General features: G+C 42.0%; 1 protein-coding gene across 7 annotated transcripts in view; it reads left to right on the plus strand.

Moving 5' to 3' along the window:
• CHN2 (chimerin 2) overlaps positions 1–12,801 on the plus strand; it is a 172,864-nt gene extending 160,063 nt beyond the window's left edge. For 4 of the 7 annotated variants that reach the window (XM_009485802.2, XM_009485803.2, XM_009485807.2 and 1 more), the window contains 2 exons: positions 7,452–7,557; positions 10,938–12,801. In XM_009485802.2, the coding sequence (XP_009484077.2) occupies positions 7,452–7,557; positions 10,938–11,109 (278 nt within the window). In that variant the 3' untranslated portion in view covers positions 11,110–12,801. Of the gene's footprint in view, positions 1–5,612; positions 5,751–7,451; positions 7,558–10,937 lie in introns of all 7 variants that reach the window. The other 3 variants (XM_075728238.1, XM_009485805.2, XM_009485804.2) reach the window with 1 other exon arrangement.
• Positions 12,802–18,136: the final 5,335 nt, after the last annotated feature.

Genomic DNA, 18,136 nt, shown 5'->3' on the forward strand with positions numbered 1-18,136 from the left:
CGCTCTGCTCCCTGCAGGTAGATCTGGCCTGGCAAACCCTTTTGTTTTGTGTGTTAATTCTCCTCTGAGTCTACCAATCTGAATGAAACCCAGAAGGAGAAGCACAAGTTGAAGAGGGAAGAGTTTGCACAAAGCAGATGGAAATTTATGTCTGAGCATGACTTGAATACTGCTGCAGCTGTAGTTCCTTTGCAAATGCTTCAAACTGTTGGAGCCGGTTCAGTCTTACAGAGGGCGTGTCTTTTAGTATTGCCTATACTCATGGCATAATCTGTAGCAATACACGCTTGAATTAGACCCACAGCAAGGAAGAAAGTGGGATTTACTGACAAAGAAGGCAGCAACTAGAAACAGGAAGAGGCAGGTCACTAGCAGTATCAGATTTCCAAAGGAAAAAAAGCATGGATAAACATAGAAGCGGAGAAAGCAAGAACTGAGTTTGTATACACAGGCTGCGGGGAAAACCATTGGGCATAAATTGATAAAAAGCTGTGTCTTCATCTTCTTTTAACAATCTCATGAGGGAAAAGGGATAAGAAAGGAAGGAGAGGGTGTTGCCATGAATAATGCTAAAAGCAGCGGAACAGTGAACAAAACCTTGTTATGAGAACTGCATGACTAGAGTATTGCTGAGACCAGAAGCTGAGAACTTCACTTTACAGTTTGAAAATGTTCTCTCCCTGAACTGAGATGGAAAAGCAGAAGTTGGGGGATTGTTGCAGGAAGGGATTTAAAGAAACTAAAATAGATTTTTTTTGTTCTGACTTGTGGGCTGTGCAGCTAGAAGGTGGTTGTCAGCTGACAGAAGGTTGAATTGGCAAGATGCTTCCAACCTGACAGCTCAGGGCTTGCTTCCCTGTCAGATCCAGGTTTATAAAGACAGGGACCCCACCCTCTCTTCTGCATCCCAGCCCCACAGGTAGGAACATCGCTTTTCTGCTGCCCAGTTTACCCGTCCTTAGCCCTAGAAGACAGAGCAGCAGGGATTGGACTAGCCCAAGGATGTGGAATATCCCAGATCTCTGTCCCAGGTGACAGAGCTGGGAGAGAAGGGAGCTGAGAGCCAGGTGGCAGGTTTCACCTCCAGCAACGCCTGGAAGGTTTTTGTTCAAATTTCATTTTCTGCCCAGAAAGTGAAGTTTGTGTGAGTTTTACAGAACTGTTGTTTCCACATTCACTATAGGAAAGTAACATATTTTTTGCAAAAGTTAAAAAAAAAAAAAAAAAAAAAAAAAAGGAAAATTTGTGTCTGGAATGTAAAATGGAAAATTCCCGATCAGTTCTGGTTCATAGATAGGTGTTGCAGCAGAAGCAGCCATATCTGTGGCCACGTCACTATCTCAGACATCTCTGGAGCACGCTGTGCATAGCAGAAGGTAAATGTGTTTTAAAAGAGCTTGGGATAGTTAGCTGTCAAAGGAGAAAGTGAGAGCAGGGGTATGAACCAGAGAAGAGAACTCTTTAATCTAATGGATAGTCCTGGCACAATACTAGAGGATATCCACTGGCTAGGAATAAATTTAGTTTGACAATTTAAAGACCATTTTTAGCCACCTGAAAGCAAGGCTCTGAAACAACCTTCTAATCAGAGCAGGGATAAAAACATTAACTAGCTTTAAAATGGAAGTTGAGGGGTTTATGAGAAGGGTTATATGGCGTGGTGCCTGCAGTGGCAGAGCACTGCCCTGTGGCATTACAGAGGTCCCTCCCTGCCCATCATTTCCGAGTCAGTCCCCAGGCTCCTGGCTAGAATGGCAGTACACTTTTGCATCTCTGGAAATACAGCTTTTAATAAATGGGTCTGAAAATAAAGTCCTCCCATTTAATGCACAGGACGCATCCTTCAGATGATGCCATCAAGCTTTCTGGTTTCCCAAGCTCTTTGTCAGGTCACAGGAGCCAGAACACAGTATGATACGGGGATGAGGCACAGGGGCCGTAGGGTACCTCTCCTGCTGATTTCATGTGCAGCTGAAGGGGCACAGTGAAGAGAAGCCAGCCTCCCCTCTGACTAGTTCTGCTTTGCCAAAGGGACGCTCACTTGTTGCTTCCAAAGAATTACAGCAGAAGAGCAAAGGCAGGTTTGAAAGTTAACATCTCGGGAAGAGCATGGCATCCCACATAATATTATTTGGGCCCAATGAAGCTGTGATAGTTGGTTTTAAAACAGGGAGAAGTTAGTCCTCATCGGATTTAAACTAAGACTCCCCTCCAAAGCCAAAGCAGTGTAAATACCCCTACTGTAAATTAGCGTTAGGCTCTCTGAGGCACTGACAATGTTCCATTTTAGTGATTTTTGTAATGAGAAGGAGGGGAATAATGTGGATTTATTTAATCTGGTGAATGTTGGTGCCGTAGAACGACAGTTGCTCTCTGTCAGCGTTGTTGAGCTGTGGCCTTGTGGCATCCAGAAAACCCCCATTGTGTGCTCTATCCACAGAGCTGCCATTGTCACCAGTGCATTCTGTCCCCCCACTTGTTTGTATGACTGGCTGGTACAATACACTTGCTAAAAATATTATGCTGTTAAATATTACATGAGTACTTAGAGGCATCCTAACTCATACTCACTCTTTTGCCAGTGTAGCTGAAAAACCTGTCAAATGCCAAATCCAAGAAAAACCACAAAGAAGCACGTTAGTATGGCAAAGGTTGTGCAATAAAAACAAAGCATTAAGGAAAAAGGAACTTAAGTAGAAATGTAGTTCAGTATTCAGAGGGCATAGCTGAGGCTTTAAGAATGTAATACTTACTCCATTTCGTTCTCTAATACTATTGATACATGTCTATGGCATCGTAAGTCAGCTGAAACCTTTAAGGAGCAGAATAAAGACTTTCTTTGTCTTGAGATATTCAAACTTCAACATAACGCAACAAAATATGTTGAGAGTTGAAGTACCAAGGAAAGAGAAATGATGGGATTTGGATAGGATTAGGTTTGTAAAGCTGAAATGAACTATATGTTTGCAATCCAAAATTTAAAAAAAGATTGTATTAACATATGGCCACTGCAATGATACTAAAAATACTAATTACTATCTGCGGAAAGTTACTGTATTGAAGAGTGAAAAAAATGATTGTGGTAATGCAGAAGGTACCATATACAATAGATGTAGTTCATACAGTATGCTGCTGCAGAGGATCCTCTGTGAAATATGTGTCATGACTTTACCAGCAATGAGTTCACTTTTCTTTCTCAGTGCTTTGAATTTTAAGTGTGTTTAAATAAAAATACAAATCCAGGAATTTGGTGAGGATAAGAATAAGTGCATCCTGCCAAGGGCCTTCAATTGCTGAAACTGAAAGGGAGGGGAAAAAAAAAAAAAGACAATCCAAAATCTACCAAAGGAAAAAAAAAGTCCACCTTCCCCTACATATCCACTGCAGAAATGTGTAGGTATATTATAACAGATATATTGTTGCACTCACTTTAAAATAATGTTCAGTGCATTTCCAATGGGTGTACCTTTGTCTCTGAAGTGAAGAGAAAAATCTTTGACTTGGGAATTAATGCATTTTTCCTACAGTAAGCAAATACTTATATAATACAAATGCAAATAAGAGGTATGTTTGCAGTACATTGTAGGTTGAAGTACCTCTAGCTGAAGTGCCCCTTTAAGGAAGCTTGCTGGGCTGCTTTGTAAAAGTACTAAATAAATAACACTTCCATTTAGTGTACTGGTGACCTGGATAATAGATGCAACCTTCTGCTTTGCTATATCTGTTCTGATGCAGCTGCTGGCTCCTTGGAGGTATCTGTTTTCAGTGGAGCATTTTGAATGCTCAGCGTCCATCAATTAAATAGAGCTCTCCGCACAAAGCTTTACAAGACTAATGCTACCGTGCCTGGAACGTGTGGATTAAACAAAAGATTGGGGCAATGTAAACATCCTCCTAGGGCTTATTGATGCTGTATTAAATTAAATGCTGATGGATGTATTCGGACTGCGCAGCTGCATCAAGAAAGGCTGCTTGTTTTAAACACTTAAGCATATAATCTCCTCTTGATGAGAACATGTAGTGCTATTAGTCTTAATGAGAATTATGTGCATACATTGGACAGCACGTATCCCGTCAAGATTAATGCTATAGGTTTGTATAAAATGTCTACAATCAATATAAACTCTTTTACTCTGCTGTGTAAGCCTTTATCACCATCTTAGATGCCGCATATCAAGCACACCCACTCATCTGTCTGTATCAGGGCACGTCTACAAGCACTAGTTATTGCGAGACAAGTAAGGCGATGGCTTTACAGCATGTCAGCACCTCAGTGGTAACAGCCCAAGCTTGTGCTTGCACCTCCTGGCAGATACAAACAAACTCCTCTCCGTTGTTCAAGCAGGCATAACCTCACATCGCCCCACTCACCCTATTAGTCCTGATCTTCACCACCTCCTGCAAGGGAAGCGCCATTATCCTCACTTGAAAGGTGGGGAATAAGGATAACGGGGTATAACTGATCTCAAAGAAGCCTGAGGTAAAGCTGGGGATTAAATCTAGGGGCCTCAGCCCCTGTTTGACCAGTGTCCTACCCCATCTTTCTACTAGAAGACTGCCAAGGCCAGGCCCCAGGAGGGGAGGACAGCAGAATTTCTTGGTCCAGAGAAAAATGTGGGTATAAGGGTACTAGGTAGTACAGAACAGATGTAGTCATTTGAACTTGAAAAATAATAGTGATCCAGCCTGGCTGTTGGTTCTTGTAATTTCACTTGTTGCAAGCCATGCGCTGGTCAAGGGCTTAACAGCAACACTTGCAAATGCTAAGCTCATGTGATTAAAAGTGCTCCGTAATGGAGTTCTGACTAACTGTGTTACAATATGTGGCAAACAAAATGTATGTCATTTCAGTTGCATAATTCATCTGTTTAGCTGTTCAGCCATTACAAGTATCCATATTCATTTAACAAATTGCGATGCACATTGCAGAATAAATTGTATAGCTAAATGCCATAGCATGTCTATTTAAATTCAAATCTTTGCTATAAATAAATAAGTCAAATATGAAGACATTAGAGGACATCCAGAAAATAAGGTGGCTTTCTTCCTAGCTAATCAGTATAGATAGACTGGTGCAGGACTTAAAAGAGTTGGATGTTTACTCTGATTTTTCCTACTGGTCTCCTGAGGGTCATTGGAAATTTATGTTATTACTCTGTGCTTCTGTTTCCCCAAGTGAAAATGAAAAGAATGGTTCATACTCCTGTGCATTGATCTGTGGATACAAAATACAACATCAGAACAAGTTATTAATAGCTTGTTTTCAGCAAATAAATGGGCCAAATTCATTATTATTATATATTATTATCATGATTTTTCATCCAACATTAAAACATTATATGTGAGATGGTACACTGCAGATATTGTTGATGTAATCACCAGCCTCTCCAGAAGATGTAAGCAAATAAATTGTTTACTAAAAGATAAAGAAACTACCATTCCTCATTCATATACTGTAAATTTGGAAGCAATATATTCTCATTTAAGCCTTCCAAATGCTTTCACGTTGTTTTTTCTTGTCAGGTTGGACACAATAAATCTGAATTAGAAGCCTAGCCTTGCTTCATTCAAATTTAGCCTGGTTTCAAAAAGATTTCTTCCTCCTCTTCTAGATGGTGACAAGGCTGATATTTCTGCCAGTATTTATCCAGACATAAACATCATTACCGGAGCACTGAAGCTATACTTCAGAGACCTACCGATTCCTGTGATCACCTACGACACCTATTCCAAGTTCATAGAGGCAGCAAGTAAGTATTGCATAGTAATTTGTACCAACCTTTAATTACATTTCCCATCCATAAAGCAGTCCATGTTAAAGAAAAAGAAAAGACAGACAACAAATTGGAAGCAAGGGTGGTGTTCTGTTCATTACTTCTCTGCCACATCCTTCTTTCACATGAAACTTTTGCCTGAATGTTATTGCAGACGGGACAGCATGCAGGTACACCATCCCAGGGCTGGTGTCACGGCCGCAGACGCATGCAAGACTGGGTGATCCGTGACGGGTCAAGGATGAGTGAACAGTGTGAGCCTTGAGGGTGCTTCCCATTTCCCCACCATTTTCCCTATATCCTCTATCGTGGCCTCCTTTGGCAACAAATCCGCACCGCTGACAAGCGCGTCCCCTCCTTCAGTCGGTGAGGGATCAGAGCAATGAGGCACGCCACAAACCACACCTGCCCCACAGTTCAGGCGCATCCACTGGTCATTAGGTCCTACGGTATCGAACCCATGTCCAGACAGGAGCCCTGTGCAGGTACCCCCCGCCCAGAGCCAGCAGGTCATGGGTGCATGCTACCAGAGAGAGGAGAGGAGAGGACAGCAGCATTCATTGCCATAATGTTGGCAGAGAGAGCTGAGATTTGCCTCAGATTCTGCTCTCTGGGGCACAGCCTTCCATGTAATGATAGTTACTCAGGAAAACCCACCAGGTGGATTGTATCAAAATCAGATTATTAGCATAAAATGTCCAAGACCTGAAGTGTCTAAGAAGTAGCATGCTTTCTTCTTTAAAAAGTAGCCTTAGTAATTTTGAAATGGCACCCAGTGTATGGATAAGCAGCAGGAAGAGTCTGTGCAACTGTGCTGCCTTCCCTTCCCCTCTGGCTTACCCCACCACGCACTCCCCATGCAATCCCAGATACCTCTCCCCTGCGCTCTCCTCTTCCTCCCTGGCAGAGAAATTATTCTTGCCCATCACTAGTCCTATGAAGAACATGCCCAGAGGAAGCATTTCCTATCACATCGATACACCAATCTCTTAAAAGCAGGACATAAAGATTCTTAATCTTCTAAAATTTCAAGCTCCTGGTGCCATTTGTATCAAAAGTCATGCAGCAAATATAACTCTGGCTCAGTTCACAGCTTAGGAATCCATACTTTTCATGTAAAATACATGTAAATCCTGCTCAGACTTTTGGAGAGATTGCCAAATGAGCATTGATGCTCTCTGATCACTGATACCTACCTATTTAAAGACGTTCGGAAATCTTCGTTTATGTAATTCCATGTCACTTCAATCTCTAGCTAAACTTATATATTCAAGTGCAGTCTCTTAAAGGATATATCCACCCTCCCATCTGGTGTTGAAGGCTAATGGAAGTAATCTTATGTAAGATTTTAAAGAGTCAGTTCCAGGCAGATTATTAGGAAGCACTTAATGAAGCTCGGATGTACTATGTACCTATACGGGCCTGTAGACAGAGCTACAGACCATGAGACAACTGTTGGGTAGTCCTTGTTGCTGATTTCTTTGTAAAGCCTTTTTTTTTTTTTTTGAGGATACAGAAGTTGCTGATAAGCTCCATGTTTATGAGTTTAATATTTATCCGTCCAAGCACAGTCAATGGCTTGTAAATGACTTCATAATAATAACTTAGCTTCCTGAATTATTGGTGTTTACAAGTGGAATGTCCTATTAACATTAATCCTGTTTGGTGTTTTTACAGAAATCTCCAATCCTGATGAACGACTAGAAGCAATACATGAAGTGTTGATGTTACTCCCTGCTGCTCACTACGAGACGCTTAGATACCTAATGATTCATCTCAAAAAGTGGGTTAATTGGCATGTAGGATAATTCTTGAAGAGCATAACAATTTTCTGCTTTGAAAGATATTACTGAAAGTACCAATAAAGCTTCCATTAGGGCACTGCCACTAAAACAATAATGTTACAAATAAACAGGCAAGCTGTGTTTGCATAAAGCATATAAGCTATGCACGTATATAGCACAGATCCTATTGCTGGCAGATCACTGCAAGCCTTTGAAGAGTTAATTGAGATTCGCCATGTTTCTCTGAGGCAGATAATATCTGAAAAATACCAGAATGGTAGGTACTTTAGAAATGTCCTAGATGTGCTGCAGCAAGTCACTTGATCATGCTTTGCTTCTGCCTCCCCTTACCTCCTGATTTGTCTTCCTGAACGATAACCCTAAAAGGAAAGAGCTGTCTCTTACGAGTTGTTTGCTCGCATCACAGTTAAGCCAAGAATCAAGCGGGGCCTATTTTTATACAACTAGTAAAAGCAATACAGGCTCTTACCAGTTATTTCCTATCTCTTTTGGTTTCAAACACACTCTGCCTCATTTGCTTTCCAAAGCTTCTTTAGTCATAAAACATACAAAATTTTCAAAAGTGCCTAAATTTCATTTTTGATATCTTTGTAGTTGTCCCACTACTTGCAGCATGGTTGCAAATTTGGAGTATTTTCTGGGTTTGATCTGCTCTATTCTGCAATATTAATGCCAACGTGGAAGACCTCAACTCACGTAAAATTGCATCAGAGAGCTTGTGTGAAGTGCAGTTCACGCTCAATCAGGTTCTCATTATGCAGAGACCCTTCCTCATTTTGAATCAGCTCCGGTCATTACAACTGAGTAATTTTACCTTTCAATGAGACATTACCTGGGTATACCGGAGCTTCTTTGGACTCTGCAGAAATGAGATGTGCAAACACCCACCCTTGTCAGCACACATGCATGGGCATCTCAGGATGAGCCATGTTGGCTTTTAAGAAGGTCCATGGAGTCTGTAGACAAGCAACCTGTATACAGAACCAGTACTTTCATGTCCCGGCAGCAAATTTTTGATAGCCAAGTATTGACTTGCCTTTCTTCTTTTTCATGAACTGCAGTACAGGCTTTGGTTCAGCTGTTGAGCTGAACTACTGATGAGACAAAAATAGTCCAAACAGCTGGTTAAGCTTTCTCTCTCAAATACCTGCAGGTCACAAAATGAATTTCCTCTCATTTCCCATATCATAGCTTTCAGTGTCTGCATGGAAATCAAGTGCATGTCAGTTCCTATGGAGAATCTGTCGGAAAGAGATGAACGCGAAAGAGGGAAGGATCCTTTAGGTTCAAACTCTGCTGCCCTGTAGATTAAACATAGAGTTCCAATTCCAGGCTGTTGTGGTTTAACCCCGCTTGGCAACTAAGCACCGTGCAGCTGCTCGCTCACCCTCCCCGCCCCAGTGGGATGGGGGAGAGAATTGGGAAAAAAAGTAAAACCTGTGGGTTGAGATAAAGGTGATTTAATAGGACAGCAGAGGAAAAGAAAGTAATAATAATAATAACAATGATAAAAGAATATATAAAACAAGTGATGCACAATGCAATTGCTCACCACCTGCTGACCAATGCCCAGCCAGTCCCTGAGCAGCGATCGCTGCCCCCCGGCCAACCCCCCCCCCCAGTTTATATACTGAGCATGATGTCATATGGTATGGAATAGCCCTTTGGCCAGTTTGGGTCAACTGTTCTGGCTGTGCCTCCTCCCAGCTTCTTGTGCACCTGGCAGAGCACGGGAAGCTGAAAAGTCCTCGACTGGCATAAGCAGTACTTAGCAACAACTAAAACATCAGTGTGTTATCAACATTATTCTCCTACTACATCTAAAATAGCACTATACCAGCTACTAGGAAGAAAATTAACTGTATCCCAGCTGAAACCAGGACACAGCCGCATAGGGCTCTTCTTGCACGGAGAAAACATGCACTGGTGTCAGGGCGTTGGTTTATGCATAGACTGCAAGATCACTACAGGATCACAGCCTCTACACCAGCGCTGTTTCGCGACAGAAAAGAAACGGCACTGAGTTGCTGTTTAAAGCACTTCATATTCCTCTATCAAATGGAAGGGACACTAAATTGAGCTCAATCAAAGTTGAGTAAGTTTTGTATTGCTTTTGAAAAATTAGAGCTACCTTCCCTGAAACTGTTTATTGTCTTTATTGTCTTTCTTCCTCCTCCATTGAAAGAATAACCTAGTGTAGTCAGGAAAATCCAGAAGAGGACAATATCAGCAATGAAAAATGAGCTTGTCAGTCAATTAATTAATTGTTTTCTTCAGTCAAAGGGAACATTCTTTCCGATAACTTTTTGCTCAGCATTGGAGGAAGTAAAATAGCATGAGCAGTCCCCCCTGTGGCGAAATACATACAACTCCATGCATGCTGACGTTGCAGTGAAGCTGTGCCGCTGCATCTTCTCTGTGTTCGCCCCAGGCCATGCAAGAAGCCCCACAGGCCCACGCAGAGGTGCTAGTAAGATGCACGTGGCATTGCATAGCTCTTCAACATCTCTGCTGCATACAGCCACAGATGGAAAGCAGAGTGTTACACGTACACTTGCACAGAGGTATTTTCCAGCAAGCCTAAGGGATGACTTCTCTGCATCCTTGGCAGCCTGTGTTTGCTCCAGCCACATGTAGCCTACCTTTTTTTGTATTTACATGATATGACCTGCATCAGGGAACAAAACAGCCCAGGCTCCTTCCTAGAAGTATCTCTGTTGAGGATAGATGCCATTTGTAGCAGTCTGACTTTCGCAAGCCAGCTCTCTGGACTGCTCCAGGATTCGGCACGCTCCCGAAGTGTAACGAGTAATCAGAGTCACTCAGCTGTTGGCTGGCCTGAGGCAGCCAGCAAGGCAGAAATGTGTGAACGTGTGGCTTCCTGCAGGCTGGAAGCATGGGTGTTGCTGGTAATCAAAAGAAAATCTGGGTTCATATTCGGGAAGCATATCTGCACCTCGAGTGTGACGCACACCAAGTACAACACGCCAGAGAACTGTAGTTACTGTAGAGTAGAGGACTGCTCCATACATTATCATTTAAATCATTATTATGCTTTTCAAAAAAGCAATTGCCAGTAATTCTTATACCCGAACGAACAGCTACATGGAAAAATCAGTTAAGAGTCACAGGAGGGGTGTTTAAAGGCACTAGAAACCACAGCCCCACTGTAGTTGCATTCTACGTGCTGTGGAAGCAGATACTATATTGAGGGAAAGTAAAAATGGTTACTGAAAAATGTCATTATCTACCAATGCTTGATGTGAAGCAGGACTACATATTAAGATGCATATAGTCTTTTCTTCTGGGAAGTAAACAACTACTTACTTTTTTTTTTTCCTCTCTCTTTTTATTTTAGGGTTACCTTGCATGAAAAGGAGAATTTTATGAATGCTGAAAACCTGGGAATAGTGTTTGGGCCTACTTTAATGAGACCTCCAGAGGACAGTACCCTTGCTACACTGAATGACATGCGGTACCAGAAGTTAATTGTGCAGATTTTAATAGAAAACGAAGATGTTCTCTTTTAGACAAAGAGAGGTGTATCTTCAAAGCCACTTGTTTTAAAATAGTTAGTTTGAAGGAAAAACAACATTTCTTTAAATTTTTTTAAACATAAAGGAAAAGTTCCTTGAATGCACTTCAATTTCTGCAAAGTTGCAGACGGATGCCAAAATGTTTAGGGAACGCCTATGTCTCATAGACATATGCCTCTTTGTAGAAGGGAAAAAAAAGGTCAGAAAAAATCCTCTTACCTTGTATCTTTTGCCTTGCCTCAGATGTATATTTGTTTTGAGAAGCTGCAAACAGTTTTATTGTTAACTTATTAAGAAACACAACATATTTTAATATGGCTAGAGAAGCAAAAAGGTACTTAATCAGTGTTTCTTGTATACGCCTATACATTTCCCTCTCCATGAGACATAATTATATATGTCAATTGTGAAACAGAACCTATATTATAAAGATATTTTTGCTTTACCTAGCTGAAAGAATGGCATTTTATTTTAGCAAACTATAAATCAATGCGGTGCATTGATTATTTTCCACGCAATTCTTTCCTGCATTTTTGCTATGATATATTGAAAACAATTACCACTAATGCAGTATTATCCTGACATACCTCTTTCATTGCAAATGTTTTAAAGGAGAATTCTTTTCTTGTGTGTATTCCAGCTTTCCTTAGGTTTCTTTGCATTTAGGCACTAGCATCCTAAGATTGTACACTTTTAGCCATTTGATATTTCCCAAAACATATAGTATTTTCTCTTCTTTTCTTTTTCTACTCCCATGTAAAATATGGTATTGAGAATTTTTCAAAAGTCCTGGCGGTAGTATCAGTTTCATATGCCAGGTTTTTCTTGGATTACAGTAATATGTAAGTTAAGTGATGCTGGGACACTGGATATTTTCTGGCCTTGTTGAAAAGTTAGCACCTTTTTGGGTTAATTATGAAGGATTTGGTTTTTCTGTAAAAATCGAGTTATGTTTTGTCATGTTTCTGTATTTATAAACGTACAGTAAATCTGCTAAAAATGTAGGTATTTATCTTGAATGTGTTTCCTGATGGTTTGTTTTTAAAAAAAAAAAAGAAAGAAAGAATGTGTAGGAAATGTGGGAGTTGGTAAATTTAATTATTACCAAATTTTAATATTTTTCTCCCCTCACAAACATTGACCTACAGAGTTCATAGTCTAACTGCAACTTATTCCTAATGTTAAAACTGTTTCTCAGCATGAGATGTTTCTGCAAGTATAGAAAATCAACATACTTTACTACCAAACTCAATTTTCAATACAAAAAAAAAAAAATTGTAATAATCCTTCATCTTGATCATTTGTATCATATGCTTGGTAACTCAGTGATGCGGTTTCCTGAATTATTTCAGGGAGCACATGTTTCTATTCAAATTGAAAAATATGTGTAACTATGATAACGAAGGGAGGTGGAGGGTATGACTGTAAACTTGTCGTCTTCTAGAGAAATAAGTAAGGGCTAGATAGATTAACCCAGATTGCAGATCAAATGCTAAATAGTCTGAGTTCCCAATACTTCCATAGATCCTCCTGCCTTGTACAGGACTATTTGTTGTAGGTTATGTACTACTTAATACTGTCATAAAAATGATCTGGAAATGGTTTTATTTTGTGAAGTGAAATATGCTTTGTAATTTATGATAGTGTAAATGGAAGGAAAAATCCCATTAAATGTGTTAAAGAGTTCTGGTGTCTGCCATTCTGACCACATGGCAAGCTGCCAAATGAAAATCAATTGCTAATTACCATCCTGACATTGCTGGAAACTTTCCTACTTGGAAAACTTAGAACAGTTTTACTGAATGTCAGCAGTTTCAGATTGGTACTTGGGCGCCCATAGTACCACAGCCAAGCCTATGCACACTTTACTTTCTGCGACCATCCTGAATCACCTCTGCGTAAAACTTCAAGCAAGCAACAAATCACAGTATCAATCCAATCAACTGCCAAGAATCAATGCCATCAGAGCACTTTTCCACTCCCTTCAATGCAGACATTTGACTAACAATGATTTTCTTTATTTTTTCTGGTCAGTTCAGTAATGAGCTTTTTTTTTAAGGCAGGAACGGTATTTTAGTACGATTTTTTATTTTTGCAGGAAGACAAACAGTCCATTCTAATTCTGTGTCTTCTTTTCCCTATACCATGAGCAAACTGGTAGCTTTGACATGTCTCGCAGTCTGGGGTCTTCAACGCATGCCCCGTCCTAAGGATTCGATGACAGTACAAAGCAGTGTGTTTAGAAATACCCATGCATAGTGTCTTTGGAGGGCAGAAGTTTCTAATCTGCTGAACGGAGGGAAGAGTATGATTCCGCATCTTAAAACACAAATATCTAATGAATTGTCCATGTTTGTCTCGGCTAACTGATGGCCAGTGTCCTCAGGGGCGTGCTGAGTGTGGAGGTGAAAGGACCCTGTCCCCTCCATGCTTCCTTAGTGCTGCTCACACGTCATCTCTTATGTCAGACTTACTGTGGCCATCACTGCTGCACCTGGGGCTGAGCAGCAACTCTGAGATCCGATCGCCTCTGTTCCAAATTCACCATTCAAGGAAATCAACAGCCAGCAGACTTTTCTCTGCAAAACTGATTGCTAAAGCAGAAGAAAAAACACGTAGCTCTGTAATGCAAGCCTATACTCCAGTACACAGAAAAAATGTGTCTGACTGGTTCTTCCCTTTGCTTCAAAGCATTCAACAGAGTGTGATGACGTATCTCACATGAGGCACTCCTAGAGGGTAGTAAGAGTCATTTGAAAGATGCTCCAGGAGTCTGTGTTTGAGCTGATGTAACTTCCCTGCTAGCTCCTTTTATCTCAAGTGGAATGCAGCTCTGCTCCTTGGAAGCAGGTGAGATACTTGTGTTTGGCTGCACTGGAGCCTGTGTGCAACTGGACGTTCGGCAGGAACCTTGTTCCCCTCCAGCTACTGGAGAAGGCCTTTGGTGGAGTGCTGCAGGTGAGACAGCAGTCCCCTACTGCTGGCATCCACCCGTGCTTCCCATCTGCCATTCAGCTAGCCCCATCTTCTGGTATGATGGGTGCAACTCTGTACCCCCTTACAGCTCGTCCTTGGAGCTACCGGGGTGAGACGACTTGCCTCCCATAAAGCAGAAGTGTCTTAGCCACGATGAGTAAAACATGACATGAAGTTAATGGTTTGTAAGGTAGTAACTTTTCCAAAGTGTGGTGGAACAGTTGAAATTTCATCTTTATACCTCTGTCTTTGCGAGACTCATTGCCATCAGGTTTAAATATTTTGAGCCTGCCAGGGCAACTGAGCGAAGGAATTGTTTCCTGAGAATGTCGCACTGGAGACGAGGCAGCATGTGCTGTGTCTGACTCCAAAGCACACGTGTACTGAAAAGGCAGCTGGCAGGCAAGATCAAACAGGGAACTGCTGAAGGGTTTCCTCAACTGAGACACCGATCTGGGGCTCCTCTACCCAGAGACCAGTTGTTGTGAAACTTAATTTTATCTTTCTCCCACTGTCAAATACCATTGGAATGGGACAAAGGATGTAGAAATTACTGGGAAGGAGAAGAATTTGCAAAAAAAAAGAGAAACAAAGAGCGTAAGTGCAGATACTGTGTCCAAAGAAAAGCTTTTTAAAATGAAGTTACAAAGGAGACACAGATTTGCTCTCAATTCGGCGAGCTGATGTCAGATTAAGCTACAGAATGGGTCTAACAGAGCACAAAACTGGGTGAATTGGTACCACATTCATTTTATTTCTACGCAAGAGGTAAGACTACACTTTCCTATACACTTAACAGTCTCAAAGCTCACACATTGAGCTTAATGAAGGAGACAGAGCTGCAGGGGCACTTGGCCTGAGACTCTGGGAAGGAATATAGCAAGTTTGGGATCTCTCCTGAAACAAGGTGCTTGAAAGACCTGAGCTGTGCATTACTGTCAAATTTAGGATACAGGAGGGAGGAGGGATTGCAGGTGTAGTATTGGGCAAAATTCTGGTCTTGGTAAGGTATCGGAGACGTGCCAGGAGTGCCTGGGGTAATACAGAGCTGGGCTGAAGGAAGGCTTAAAGTCATTGCGAGGAGGTGAAAGTGAAGGTAGGTACTGACAGCGGCTTGCAGAGCACACGGAGCAACTGTGTCTTCTCTTTTATGATAAGCTCAAACACTGCACAGTGCACACCTGTACAAATGAGACACTGCGAGATGATTAACTATGTTTGCACAGGGCCCCGCCTGGACTCACATGTCCGGAGGGAGAGCGTTTTCCTAACGCAGCTAGGCTCTCTGCTGCTCTGTCCCCCTCCCTCCCACCTGGAGATGAAGACAGCCGACCGCCTCTTCTGCTGTACCTTCAGCTGCTGCCAGTATCGCTTCCCCCCCAACACAGTACAGACAGGGCAAAGGCAGCCTGCTCCCTTGATCCTGCTAATGGCTGGGTAGGTACTGCCCTGCTGTCTGAGAAGGGGCTGGAGAGGACAGAAAAGGAGATGGGGATGGGAGGAAGGCTCATGGAAGGGTCCATAAGTGGGCACTTCTCCAGCTGTTCAAGCTCCTCAAAGTGGCAGCAGCTGGAAAGGCTACAACATTTTCCTTCGCTGCTGCACTCTCCCCAAACCTTGCTCAAAGGGCACAAGCCACAGGAGCCTGTCTGGCTGCCGCCTTGTTTGTTTATTGACAAGTACGGACTCAAGGGCTGCAGAAAAAGGAGGAAGAAGATGTGAAGGCGAACAGACCCCCCCTGCCAATAACCAGGAACTGATGAAAACTCTGAGTAGGAAGGTAGTTCAAAACACTTATACAAGGAGAAGAATGCCATCTAACTGGATCTTCAAAGCAGAATTACATTGCTACATCCCCTACAGCTATCTAAAGGGAATGAAGAGACTATAGGGCTCATGAAGATAAGAGTGAGTGTCAATACGTTTTATGTTCTTTAGCTGTAGAGATTAATTCCTTGATTAAAGTAAAGATCATGGTTAAGATTCAGGAATCTGAACCTTAGGGAACTATGATTATCGCTGAATGCTCTAGGGCTTGCAGATTTAGGACATCAATGGTTCTTACATGGGGGCCATACTTTACATTATCTTTCTCTGTAGGCATGGTATTCTGGATATAATTATGCTGATTCTACAGCTAAAGCCAGGATTGGGAGTTCAAAGTCTGAAGGACCTGGATTATTGCAGGACGTTGTAAGGACTGCAGTTAAGAAGAAAGCTTGTGTCAGTTGGAGTCAGTGCTTTTTAAGCTACAATAGAAACGAGCAACGGGTTCCAAGTGGAGAACCTGTCAGGGTTCAGTTTACAGTAGACTTGGGGATGTCAGGAACCAAGCTTACCACTGGAAGCTGCCTTCATTGCAGGGTTCTGCAGGGCCTGACAAGGTGGGGGTCAAAATGGTCTCTCTTTTTCTCGAAAGTATGAGCCATTTGTTCCTACTAAGATGAAGGTTAGAATGAGGAGTAGGGTCAGCTGTAGGGTTTGGAACTGTAGATCTTGAAGAACACAAATTGCTGCTCGCAATATTTGAACATACCTTATTTTCTGTTCTACTATAGGGCAGGCATGGGTATGACCAATGTGCATGAAGATCCATATTATTTACCACATGCTGCTGCCCAAGAACGTTAGGAGACTGAGGTCCATAGGTGTTCATAACAAGGTAACAGAGTTAGGTTAGGAATCCAAATATTGAGGAACATGTATTGTTACCGGATGCTGCACAGCCCTCAGTATTAGAAACAGGGCTGATGTCAATAAGGGACAGTTATTTATGGTGGGTTTTTTGTTGTAGACATGAGTCTTACAGTTGTAATTAAGGTACGAATAGGGATAGACTTTGGAAATCTAAAGCCTAAAGAACTGAGTTGTTACTGAAGTTGCAAGAGCTGCAGCACACTGGTATCAACAATGATCAATTCTGTCTTTCTATTCAGTGTGTGGGTTCTCTGTTCAGGAGTATGGCTATGGGATGAACTGCTTTTTTGCAAGGCCTGCAGAGCTAGGAAGGGTACTGATGTCAACAGTCACAAATATCTTTAATGTTCTGTTATAGGAATATGACCTTAGTTTTATCTCCAGATACTGTAAGGGTGAGAGAGAAGATGGGGTTTAGAATTTGGGAGTCAAAGAAGCAGACTGAGTTTGCTGCTGGATATACAGACATAAGAAAAGGGCTGGTGGTGTTAGGGGCCTACACCCTTTTTTCTCTTTTTACACTCTGCTTCTGCTGTGGGGATGAATTCATGGGATACAAGAAAAGGCTGGTGGCTAGTTGGGAACTGAATGTTTGAGAAGCTGTGTTTATGGTCTGTTTTGATGAAGTTTTGGGGCTTCATTATAGGTACAGGTATTGTTAAGGTAAAGTTTCAGAATCGGTTGTGTTCTGAGACAGATTTATTAACAAAGCTGAACTTCCCATTGAATGAGGATGAGCACTAGCACTAACGCATGCTAACATCTTACGTTCCACTGCAGGACTAGTTCCCTTCATAGAGCTACTGTTAGGGTCCATGTAAGCAAGGATATTGTCCGCACTAGTGCTGGAGGTAAGATTAGGAAGGACTACATCTGTGTCACTCAATGAAATAGAGTCACGGGCCTCTCCCATGCCAAGTGGCGCAGACTTGCCCTGTCCACACTACATTGTACTTAACAGGTCCCCTGAGGGGTCCATGGTGGCCTTTGAGAGTACTGTTTTTTCTAGAGGCACTGAATCAAAAATTGTGATGTAGTGCCTGTAATAATGCAAGGGCTGTGTTGCAGCCCATCAAACTGGTATTTTCATACCCTGAGGGCTAAGATGGTCCAATGCATGTCCTAGACTGTAACATCAGGAGTGGTTGTATATTGAAGTGTTTGAGGATGCAAAACCTGTTACAATAAAGCTGGAGGACTATGGAGGGAGACAAACTGGTGTAGTTTTGTCCATTCTGCCTAGGGGGAATAATTCTTTGTTCTGTTGAATATTGCTGGGAACGTGGACCTAAGAAGAGCTCTGCTCTTTCAGGTGCCGGTGCCGTATGTTCTTTTCTACAGCAGGCTC

The sequence above is a fragment of the Pelecanus crispus genome, chromosome 2 (assembly GCF_030463565.1).
Source record: "Pelecanus crispus isolate bPelCri1 chromosome 2, bPelCri1.pri, whole genome shotgun sequence".
Lineage (NCBI taxonomy): Eukaryota > Metazoa > Chordata > Aves > Pelecaniformes > Pelecanidae > Pelecanus > Pelecanus crispus.